Source organism: Dermacentor andersoni, chromosome 2 (genome assembly GCF_023375885.2).
Source record: "Dermacentor andersoni chromosome 2, qqDerAnde1_hic_scaffold, whole genome shotgun sequence".
NCBI classification, from domain to species: domain Eukaryota; kingdom Metazoa; phylum Arthropoda; class Arachnida; order Ixodida; family Ixodidae; genus Dermacentor; species Dermacentor andersoni.
In genome coordinates, this window is record NC_092815.1 from 51678495 (window position 1) to 51690924 (window position 12430).

General features: G+C 45.5%; 1 protein-coding gene across 2 annotated transcripts; it reads right to left on the reverse strand.

Moving 5' to 3' along the window:
- Positions 1–3883: 3883 nt before the first annotated feature.
- Positions 3884–10045, reverse strand: LOC129387816 (uncharacterized). 2 transcript variants are annotated; one of them, XM_072286249.1, is made up of 3 exons: positions 9412–10045; positions 7421–7653; positions 3884–4450 (listed from the first exon to the last, which is right to left on the reverse strand). In XM_072286249.1, exons 1-3 carry the CDS (start codon positions 9976–9978, stop codon positions 4072–4074), a joined length of 1179 nt encoding a protein of 392 aa, XP_072142350.1. In that variant the 5' UTR covers positions 9979–10045; the 3' UTR covers positions 3884–4071. The 2 variants fall into 2 exon arrangements, 1 of the variants encoding a protein (XP_072142350.1); XR_011892512.1 differs by lacking the exons at positions 7421–7653; positions 9412–10045 and adding an exon at positions 6596–6777 and having other exon boundaries at positions 4362–4450.
- Between the last annotated feature and the right edge of the window lie 2385 nt (positions 10046–12430).

Genomic DNA, 12430 nt, shown 5'->3' on the forward strand with positions numbered 1-12430 from the left:
TTCCACCAAGGGCTATAAGGTACTTTCTTTGCAGATGTAACACTAAATTCAGCTTTTTTGTATGTTCTTTTGATTACAGCACAAAGTTTCATGGCTTTGGTGTCTTCACGCTCTTCAGAATGGGAAGCCAAATTTACCTTAAAGGGACACTAAAGTGAAAGATGGGTTTCTTCTGCATCAGTAAATTACCGTTCTACAACATCAAAAACACCACTCTTGCAACCATAAGACGTTTGGTAAGCCATAAAAAGCGCAAGAACGAAATACGGGTGGCGTCACCTACTTAAGTTCCCGCACCTGGGGGCGGTGACGTCTTGAATATTGACGGCATTTTCTAGGACCTGCTAATTATATATAGTGGTACACATTGACTACATTGTGTTCTAAAGGAACCAAATATTAAACATGCAAGTTTCGGGAACCTTTATTCAGCCAACGCGGCCCAAATGCGAAAACATACTTTGGAATCCCTGACGTCACGCTGACGCACCGGCGCTGGGGTTTCGGCGCGAAATTCAAATACTGATACTTGGACCTTTATTTTATCATCTAATTATCAAATTATTTTTTTAAATGACTGCCTGCAGGTTTCTCAAACAATGCTTCATTAGTCTAAACTGATTTATTGTTTCGCTTTAGTGTCCCTTTAAGATCGAATTTAAACTTTTTAGAATTTACAAGTATACGCGTACCTGAGAGCATGATGGCATTATCAGGCAAGCACTTTCAAACATTCTTGGAAAGTGGTCACTGTTGGTGTCAGAGTCTCAGGCTGTCCAGGATGACCTAGTGAGAAACTAACTTACGAAACTTAAATCCAAAGCTGAGCGAGACTGATTACAAAGAAATTTAGGAATTTTAGAGCTCAGGCAAGACAAATTGTTATCTATTATTGAATCCCGCACGTGTTTGCCACGTTTGTCTGTTCGAAAGCCCCAACACATGTGATGGGAGTTGAAATCTCCAACAAGAATTTTGTCTTTACACCATGAAGTCACAGCGGAATCCAAATATCGTGTGTTCTGCACACCCGCGGAAAAGTATAAATTTACTATCGAGAAAGGTAAGCACCCTGGTACAGTAAAATTTGCCTGGTAAGGCAAAAATTTCACTTTCAGGAGACATGTTTATATGAAATCTTTGCCTTAAACTAATTCTATTAGTGATAAAGAAATCTAAACCTCCCCCCTTCGATGGATGGTCCAGTCGGAAAGATCGGTAGTTATGTAATTAAAAAGCTTGACATCCTGAAAGCCACATTTGTTGCAATGCAATAACATCAGGGGAGAACTTTTATGATGAATACAATAAATATGTTACTGCAGAGTGAATTGATCGCCAATTCCAATGAAGAATTTCGAGGAATCCTATGGTCGCGAAAGAATTGACCCAGTAACTGCCTTACTTAAAATGCTTTCCTTTAAGAAATCTGCCTTTGTAAGGCTGTCTTTTCAGATATTCTTTGGTCTTTGAGTTAGTGAGTGTCGTAGAATTTTTTGGCAACGGGGTTCTACATCATTTTAACGATCGAACATCCATGTGCATTTTACCTGACCCCTGCATGTCATCATTGACACCTTCACATTGACTCTGGTTGACATCGACGGGATGGGCATCTTGGCACGTGAAATTCGGAGTTGCTACTTCCTTTGAAGGACGTGGACAGTCAGTTAATGGAGAAGTTATACCAATAGTTTTTGTTGTACCGAATATATGTGCCATCGGACCAGTTAGTATTTGTGCCAAGGGCTCGAAAAGGTTTCCACCTAGGCGCTCCGTGGTTTTTGCCATTGCCGTTTCTACAGCATCAGCAATAGAGAGTGAAAGAGACGCGTCCGCTGCTGCATTCTGACGGGCTGTGACACCGGCGTATCCCTGTGCCTTAGCCTGAATTTCAGCTATGGCTTCTCTATGGGAACAATGTCTTCGTTCAACGATTTCTGCTTTACTCTAGTTTCCTCGTCGTCTCCAGCTTCTCACGCCCGCAGTCCGAGCGCGCGAGATTAAGTGCGTCTCTAAGTGCATCATGAAATGCACACCTTGCACTGTACTTCCACATAGTTGTCACCGACATTGAGACATTTGTCGTAGCGTGCAATCAGTTTGAAGAAACCACTCTGGTAAAACTTGGTGCTTTCCACAGCTTGCCCCACCTCAGAATTGTTTTGAACATGACCTCCCGAGAGTGCAGTTCTAGTGCAGGGAACAGGTGCCCATTCATACCGGTTAACAGCAGGCACTTCTATTGGCGACCGCGTTGTCAGCACGCGTCTGTCTGCCATCGTGATTTATACTCGAATAGCCTCAGGCACGCCGGTCTGCTGCTACTCTCTTCTTCGATGCTGTGCGCATGCGTCATTCCACCCCCGCTGACCCTCCTTCCGTCGTTGAACCAGCAACGGGTGTGCATTCTTACGGCGATTGTTTGTTATAACTGGTGTATCATGTTCTCTTTAAAACAATGACGAAACTCACTTTCAGAGCATCCCTCGTATATATATATAAATATATATATATATATATATATATATATATATATATATATAGACGGCCAACAGGAAGTCATGGAAGAGAGCTTAATTAAAGATTGCATTTGCATATAGATAATGGCACTAGTTACTGTCTTGGAAGCGAATCAAATATCGGGGGCAAACAATGCAGGAAACAGAAAACGACAACACAGAAAACAATTGTAAAGGAATTGCTCATGAAATCAACTAGATGCTGCTTGACGACACAGGAAACAAGGTCATCTTCAACCATCTTGTAATTGTGACCCAACTTCTAATAATAAATGTTTGATTCTCATTCTTATTTATACCCCTTACTACAGTACAGGATAGCCAGCTAGATTTACAATGGCTAAACTGTGCATGTCGCTGTCTTCTCCTTGCACCTACTCCTACCCGTGGCAGTATCCAAGAGCTGAGGCTCCCAGAGAAATGTTTTAAAAAACAGTAAAATTTTCTCTAAAGGTTTTGTTTTGCTTTGTCTCAAACATGCGGGTCCTAGCAAAGTGAAGACTGATCTTGCCTTGTCGCACTTAATTACCTAAGCGTATCATATCTCTCTTGATTTCGAAATCTTTCATTGGAGGCGTTATTGTATAGGGCATCCTTTAAAAGCGGCATGCAGACATATTCTGTTGTTCACGTTTCACGTTAGATTCCCTTTTAATTTGTACTGCGTTATTTTTAGAGGAGCAGGTACACGTTGGTCCATAAGTGTCACCTGGTATGGTATAAAAATGTTTCGAAAGTTAAGTTGTGGATAGTCTTCAGTGCTGTCACACTGAAAAATGAGATAGTTCTCTTAGTTGACGCTCGTGACCGATTTGGCAACAACAAAGTACCTTCAGGTGCTTCCGCGCTCCTAATATTAGCCTGTCAGCTGACGTGACGTGCCGGACAATGGCATTGCCTAGCATACTTATCCTTCCCGGTGACTGCATTTCGCCGACTAACAAATGTTATCGCTCAGCGGAAGACAAGCCTTTCTGTATCTGAGGTTTCGCGAATGCTGTTCGCTGGTTCTATCCGTTTTCTGTTGTCACCGGACCTTGTGCATTCAGATTGTATGTGCGACAGGAGCTGTATAATACTTTCTGGAAGGCACGCGGGCAACAGCGGTTACGCTGGAACCTTTGAGAAGTCACTCCTAAATGCCAACGCGCTTGACACGCAGATAAGATGTTCGACGATCGAAGAGTGTTCTTAGCGCTATCATTGGCCTGAGTATTGTTTTGCTGGGCGCAGGTTCGTCAAATAAGCAGTTAATTTCGTGACTGGCGTTGTGCCTACGTGACTTCCCTTGTTCACCGTCACCACAACGGGAGCAAATTTATTTCCGTTTCTTTTAAGCGCGGAAAGCAAAAAAGAAAGAATTCTTTACACTCTTTATTTTCTACATTGAAAAACAAGAACTTTAAAACAACAGCAAAAAAGAACACTGTATTTGTCCTCACTTTCAGATCCCGACAGCACGCCGGAACCGACTCTTCTTTTTTTTTTTTTGCGCACTTACAAAATACTGCAACAGAGCACAGTCCACAGCCCACTCCACCGTCTTCGGCTAGTACTTCCTGCTGTCATCTGGTGGCTCGGCGTTCTTGGAGCAAGCCTTGCGGCATTCGTCCCTCGAGGCGTACTTGTTTTCGCCCACCAGGCAGCGGTGCTGGCGTAGAAGTTCTTTGTCGGCCAATAGGCACGCGACGGTGCCGTTGGAGAAGGTGTGCGCGAAGTACGGGAACTTGAGTTCTTCTGGCGGGCAAGTGTACTCGGCCGGCAGCGTGCAGCTGTGGTCGTTCGTGCCGGGACCGAGGCACTCGTCGCGGCATTCTCGCAGGCTTCGCGCCACGCCCCTGTGCTTGGTGGCGCAGTAGCCGTCCGGGTATGCCCACTCCACGCAGCGCTCACCCTCGCGGTACCAGTAGGAGGCCTTGACGTCGTTCCTGCGAAAACCATGCCGCGCGCGCGCTAGTTATATTAGTTGAACTCTTTCGCTCCCGTTGGAAACGTGCTCATTTTCGGAGCTTTCATGTTTACCGTTTTATTTCAGGACGTAGTAGTTTCAACATATACCGCTATACATAAAATTATATAGCCCGATCTCTGGTGTTTTGAATGAGTGTATAACAGTAATAATTTGTCAGGCAATTATTGAGAATACTTATTGCGAAACTTCAAGAAGCATCTAAGGAACTCGAATGAAAGTAATAATTTGCTGTGTTTAGTACAAGTGCTGAGAGTAAAAAAAAAAGGAAATATACAAAATAAGCACCTGGTCCTCACAGTTCCCAACTTTTGTAAGTCAGATCACGCAAAAAATACTATGAATATGAATACTAGCCACAGTGATGCCCATGCTATGCGGGAAAGCAGTAATCTCGGAAGTGTGAAAAAGGCAGGTTCCTTTGCACAGGGCACATTTGTTTTTACTCCCTGCAGCAGGCACTCGGATTGCTTTTGACTGCATTCTTTAGGCTCGCGAAACAACGGTTGGCAGGACAGGCAGCATGCAGAAGCCCTCATACTTGATTATTGCATTCCATCAGCTTTCCTGGGCAAGCAAGGTGGTCTAGCGCGCGTTCAACTGGTGCTGGAGCCTCCAAATGCTTTGTTCAGTTCCTGTTCAGTGCTGCACAGTAATGTGTATACAGCAAAATTTTACAGTCATAGATAAAGCCATATACACAGGCGCTGTTAAAAATATAAGAGCTTAAAAAGTTAGTCAAGCTTTGGTCGAAGGTGGGTCTATAATCGACTTCGTGCTCTTCTGTAAGTGAAAACCGCCCACGACGGGAAGGATTGCTCGTAATAATTTCGTAATGACGTACGATGTCGAAGCACTGAGAGATAAAAGCAACCCACGGTGGCGAAATTAAAGTAGAACTTGTTATTAGTCAAACACAATTATTAGTATAACACGCACTCATGAGCATATACTAGCAGGCATCGTTAAAACAGCCTATGCTTTGGATCGGAAAATAGACAACCCGAGAGAAGCTTCTGTGTATTCATTGCTACTGTCACGTAATACTTACGTTGCCGAGTCGATAAATGCACATATTTGGCGTCTTTTTATTGAAGAGCACAGGAGGCTAGTTTCGAGGATACCTCCAGTCGAAGTATTATTTTTCACGACTACTCTATCGACCAAAAAATTATCAAATAGGACAAATAGCTAAGCTTCAGTCATCATTTCAGACAATGTATGATTTCGCTAGCAGAATAATTACGACAGAAATGTTTAACAACGCGTAGGAAAACGGGCAATCTAGCTAATCGATATATATAGGCGCGGTAAGGACAGAGTTAAAAATGGTTTCCAACAAATATTGCTGCTGTGTCATATAGTAAACAGGTGCAATATCTGAAGAGACGTACATTAGATGCAACGAAACTGGTAGGTCGACGTGCCTGACAAAAGCATACACATCCACAGATTCTCCTCTCGTAATAAACACTTCACAGTAATGCTCCTGCTAATCTCTTTTATAGTGCTCGTCCTTCTGTTGCACTAACTTACCTGCATAATCATTTTTGACACGAATGCGCGACACACTGTATTGATACAACAAGAAAGAAATTTTGACTCACAAATAAGGCGTCGGCTACACCTTGTCTTGTGAACATGTGGTGCAGTCGCATGTATAGATTTGTGGAATCTTCGCTGACAGTTTGCGCAGAAGAATCATCAGAAGTAGTTAACGCGCACACTACGACGTCACAATGAAACAGTTGAAGTAGGTCAATCACATTACATAGAAAAAATTTTCAAAGCCATAATGCGAACACAAACATTTGGCAGTTTCCTGCGATACGCTGACAGTGATACGAAGGTTTAGCGTTTCCCTTGAACTCCTCGGACGGTGTTCATACGATACGCTGGCGCGACATGGCACGACACAGTGCGCAAGACAACCGCTGCTGGGCATAAAGAACAGCACCCCGGCCACTGCCAGGCATCTCACTACGCAGACGTGATGAGGAGAGCTGCAGTGGCGGTGCGGGCATCGCAGCTCGACGGTGCACGATACGAGACCGACGATAAACTTTCTTTAGTCACGGCCAAGTGAAACATCAGGTAACGTTACCTTGACGTGCCCGTTCAGCTCAGACCAGTGCATACATACAGCAGCTCAGCAGGAACGCGAATGTACTAATAGTGGCCTGCGGCACAACGCTCATGCCATCAGCGGAAAACAGAACGCAGCTCTGGCGGTGACGGTGCGTCGTAACGTTGACCGTGCGTCCACCTCGCGTCGTCGTTTTTGCAGCCAAATGCATTCCACGTCTTTGGTCTCTTTCTGAACATCCGCGCGCGTATCCGCGCATGCGCCGTCGAGGGGCCGGCAACGACGCCGACGCCAACGTCGGTGTAAATAGCGACTGAGTGAACGCTCCTCGAGTGTCCCTATAATTGATATCGCAATAAAGTGACGATATTACATAACAGATACACGCGAAAGCAGTGCACATAAAGAGCAATAATATGAACAAAACCCATTTTACACCCGTTAATAGCGCCCAGGCCATAGTGGCCCAGCCCAGGCGCACCAACAATATCGCGGTCCTCAAAAGTGTTTCCAGTATGAATAAAGCGCCCTTTTTCGCGTCTTCTACAGTATTGCGACTGCCTTTAACTCATGTCCGTCAATCTTTGAGGCGCTTTCGATATATATGCCTGAATGCGCACTTGTACTTAATTCTCGCGACCGGTCATTTAATTGTACTGTATACGAAGACAGCTGAATTACCATGTTCTAATTTTCGCTTTCATTTTCTTAGGCGAGCTTGGAGGTGTCAGCCTGGCGTAATAAATAGGACAATTGACACCTTCGTTGAGACTCTTTGCCAACTTGTATTCTCCTACGCATAAGGAAGACAGCCAGTAGCAGGTATCATGGGGGTATTCAAACCTGTTGCATTTGGTGAAGATGGGTTGCTGCTTGCACCTAGCGAAGGGCTTGGCGTTCTTGATACAAGCGTTCGTGCAGCCTTTCCGCGAGCTGAAGCGGTTCGGGCTGTGGTTGCACACGAACACCTGCTCACGGTAGGTGGAGTCGCAGTAGTCGCGCTCGTAGCGGTAGAAGAAGGACAACTTGATCTCGGGGCAGTATGTCTGTTGTGGCTCTCCGCAGGGGGAGTTTTTCTGGACAGACGAGAAGTCCTTAGTGCGACGCAACCAAAAACGAAAAAAAAAAAAAAAACAATATGGCAGACCCAACGCGCATTTTGGAATCTGCATTAAGTGAAGATTTCGTGAAGCGGCTAATTAAAATGCTAGAACACTGTTCATTATCTGCAACGCGTTTTTGAGCATACAGATTACGTGCCTGTCCCGGCAAATCACTGAGACCCTCAGACCCTCACCACGCGGCTCACGTGATGCATACGACCGCGGATTACACTGCCTCCGGGTTCGGTGCACTTATCTTCACGCGATCTCGGGAATCAGCGCACTTTCCGTTGCACTATCTATAGCACCGGCTCAACTTGCTCGACAAGAAGCCGACCGAATACGGCGAGAATAAGCGCTGAAACCCCGTGAAAGAGAGGCATAGAAATGTTCGCTTTATTAAAGAAGTTGCGCGCTTGAAGGCGTATATTGTTGCAATGAGGATATTTGCGTGTCATGTGTTGTTTCACTGCGTCATTCGGCGGAGACGAGAGCCCCGACAAAGCGCATTTGTAGGAATGGTACAGATGTGGTACAGATGGGGCCACCTCGGATACGTTATATATTTGCTGTCCAGTGCGCGGGCTATTGGGCAACACAGTTTCTTACATGTTATCGTCCCGGTGGAATTGTGTCGTGATTATGACTCAGTGTTCGTATCGTCTCTTGTCGAAATAAACTTTTTCTAAACACACAGAAGCTGCCGCACCCAGCGTTCACGCTCAGCAAAGTACGAGATCATTGGCCTGGAAGCTTCGCTTTAAAGCAGCGATTAAAATGCTGCAGCTTAGGAGGAAATAATCTAGGTGACGGTGCTACATGTATACGGCACAAGTGGGACAAGATGCTCCGTTGGACTGGTAGCAGACTTTTGAAACGAAGTTAATTGCTGGCGAGTCGGCTGCAGGAGGCGACCGATCCGACAGGGCCAAGCATGTCTGCGCGCCTTCAGCAAATACTCCACATGGACGACCCTGCTCTTAAACCCGGACGCAGATGACGCGGCTTCCAGTAAAATCGTTCTCCCAGCGCGGCTATCGTGGGAAATATATTTTCCTTAAAATCCCCGACATTCCTAGACAAGGCTAGGGAGCACGGGACTCATATGAAAGAGGGCATCGAATCAATAGCTCACTAACTTGACTCATTAAGTGATTGAAGAACTCTCTGCTTCACATGCCATCCCTGTGCGTGTTAGAGCAATCGTAACGATTTCGAAGGTTTCTCACGTCATGTCACAATGGCGTGCTGACTGTTCGAAACCACGCAATGGCCACGCGCACCTCGATTTGCCGAGAAAGGAGTATGGCCAGCCGGACAGGACGAACAAAGCTCTAGGTAGAGAAGTCCAATACTTCACCAGAACATTTATTCAGGAAGTAGAGAAAGAAAAAGAAGTGAAGGGAAGACATACAGATTGTGCGATTGCAAGCTAGTGTATTAGGTGCGCCAGCTGCGCGCAAAAGATTTACAAGCACGAAAGCCTCTACCATAGTTAAAATATTCGTACCTCAAGTGGCATTGAACGGAAGGAAACATTAGGATTTTCGAACATATTACAATCGTTGAATCGCAAATAAATTATCTTGTTACCATAGAGAGAGAGAGAGAGAGAGAGAGAGAATTTAACATGTGAAATCGTTTTCAATATGATCAGGGCACTTGGTTCGCACATCAAACGCGATTCAAATGACTGGATAATGATGTTTCCCACCGTGAGCGTGCACCCACCTGTGTGTCTTCCGAACCACGTCCGCCATCCTTGTCTTCGGTCGACGGGTTACCCTTCTTTCCCGACGTGTTGTTGGCTTGCTTCGAGTGCGTGCGCTGGTTCCGTGTCTTGGCTTGAGAACTTGCCACTGGCGCCGCCGCGGGCCGAGGAGTGGTGGCGGCCGGCGGCAGTCCTGGCGCATCGAGTTGTGGCGAACCCTCCTCAGCCGCCACGGGTTGCCTATTGCCCGACGAATGGCCATGTTCAGAGCCGCTTAAGTTCACCACGGTCAAAGTCATGAGGGTCAGGCAGAGCGCACCGACGACGAGCAGGACCAGGGAACGCAGAATAATCGTGCTCGTATCATTGCCAAGGATAGTGCCCACGCTCCTGTTCCGCTTGGAGGGCACCAGCTTGGAGGCGGAGCTGTAGCTCGGCATCGCCGAGCTTTGGTCGGGAGCTTTTTCGGATGTCCGCGTCTGACTGGTGATGACGGGCGCAGTGGCCGTCGTGGCGACGGCTGTGGGCGGCCTTTCGTAGCAGGCGTCGTAGTGCTGACGCCAGTCTTGCTCCACTTCTTCCATCATGGTGGCCTCGTGTAACGGAGACGATGAGACAGGCTTCTATCGCTTCTGGCACGGAATAACTGCGATCGGCCGCCGTCAATTCTGTCGCGGAGCCGAAGCTTCACCTGGGTGGGCACGCCGATATCCTATTTTCAGTTCTGAATCAAGTTGCGCTGCTGATCAAAAATCACGAGAGTTAATACCGGTGGCCGCGGGGGCCGCATTCCGGTGGAAGCAGCGAAATGCAAAAACGCTCATGGTATGTGCCTAACATAAAGGACACGTTAAAAGGCCGTTAGTGATGAAAATTAATCCGGAGCCATCGATACGGTGTTTTTTGTATCCCACTGGGCAGCTTCATGAACGTCGAACCTCACCGATCACTATCATAAAATTATCATCGTGGATTAAGGCGAGAAAGCTTTGAGAACAAAGGAAAGTATGAGAGAATTATAATGGCGCCAGCATCTTTTGAGAACTCAGTTGCGCTTGGTCTTAAAAGAAGGCCCGAATAAATTACTAAATGGCACGAAAAGGAATTTTCCTTTATAAGAGGTGCTCGCATTTTTCAAAATTATTTACCCTGTTAATTCCACTATTTCCTTCTATCTAGTTCCACTTGTTCATCAGTGGCATGTTGGCACTGCCTTCACAACAGCACACACATCTACCTAGGGCTTGTGTTCTCTTTTTCCTCCATAGTGCGACCTTTTTTATTGATAATCAGCATTTGTGTAGTCTTTTATTTTTTGTTCCTTTGGTGTTTGTGTCTATGCGCCAAGCATTTCAAACCATGAATTCGTAGCAACTCCCTCAGCTGTTTGCCCTTCTAAATATGCATGACTTAGCCCTCGCCGTTGTATGCAACATGCAATATCACATGAGCGCCACCGCTAACCAAGAAGGGAAGGCACAATAACACCGGTATACCCACGTTACGTTTTCTTTCTGCCTAATAACGCAACTGCCTTAAAATTCTAGATAGATTCCTTTTATGCAAAATATGCCGCGTAAGCTCATTAGGAAGCTGACCAGATGTATCTGCTTCGACTTCGATGAGCGCGTAATTCGTAAGAAATTGAATAAAGCTCCATTCGAAAACGATCACGAATGAGTTTCACCACGTAGTGGAAGCTCCTAACTAGTCACCCCTATGGGACAGGGTACCTGACAGTAAAAGTTTCATGACCCAGCATGATGGCTCGGTGGCAATGACATTCTGCTGTTGAGAACTAAGTCGGAACTTCGATTCCCTAGAGGTGGAATGCAATAACACTGCTATGCTATACATGGGACGCATGTTGGAGAGCCACCCCAGTGGTCCACTACAGCACGTTGCATAGCCCATGTCTTAATTTTGGACGTTAAACCGAAATCAATCAATCAATCAATCAATCAATCAATCAATCAATCAATCAATCAATCAATCAATCAATCAATCAATCAATCAATTAATTAATCAATCAATCAATCAATCAATCGCGAGCCCTTTACGCTTATGCTGTATGGGATGCAGCTTCAATGCGGTACATTCGCACATGATTCCGCACATGTCATTGCAACCAGAAATTAATTGCAAAAGCTGTTCAATGAATCAGTGTGTGAATCGGATATCAAAAGCGTGATAGCAAATTTACAATCTTATCGTCGAAAGGGAAAGAAAATGCTTATAGGCTGCTATGATCCCGCAAAATATTGATCCACTAACGAGCACGGCAGAAAAGGAATATAGTGTGCCGTTTATGAAGCTTCAATATCGTGAATTAATTGGCACAGTTTCTACTAATGCGATCGCACATCTCCTTCCGCGCCAAAAGACCCGAGAAATTCCAGAAGGAAATGTGAAGGTCAGTTCTCAAGAGCTGCGACGGTTCCGTTGCATACCTAGTCCCATAGAACCGGCTTTGGACAACGATACTGTTCCTCACCTGGGAGGCTGTTCAATGAGAAGGCAGCGTCTTGTTCGGGGAATAGTAATAACAATGATGACAGCTATTTGCGAAGTGGAGGTACAGTGAATGCACATACGCGGTAAATGACGGGAAAAAAATTATTTGCGCGTATGCTAGAGTTGGTTTACCGAAGCGCATTTAAAGCCTAGCAACAAGGAATTTAGTGTTATGCAAAGGCTTGCACAATCAAATTATGTGGCGATAAAAAGATGCCATAAACAGCAGTACGCGTAACAGGAAAAAAAAAAAAAAAGAAGGCTAAGCGAAGAGGGTAACGCCCATCCGATTATTGGCCCATAGTGGGTATGAGCCTTATACAAAAGCACACAAACTAATGATTTGTAATTCCTATCAGGCATTTTCTCCACGATTCCTTTATACCAGTGTTTAAAGTCCATGAGATCCCCTTTATCACATCGCATCTTTGTTTCCGCTTCATTCGTTATTACTTAATTCGAAAGAATTTCTTGCTTCTTCCGATAGGTTTTGGAATGCTCTACTGTGGCCGGATTTTCTGGTAA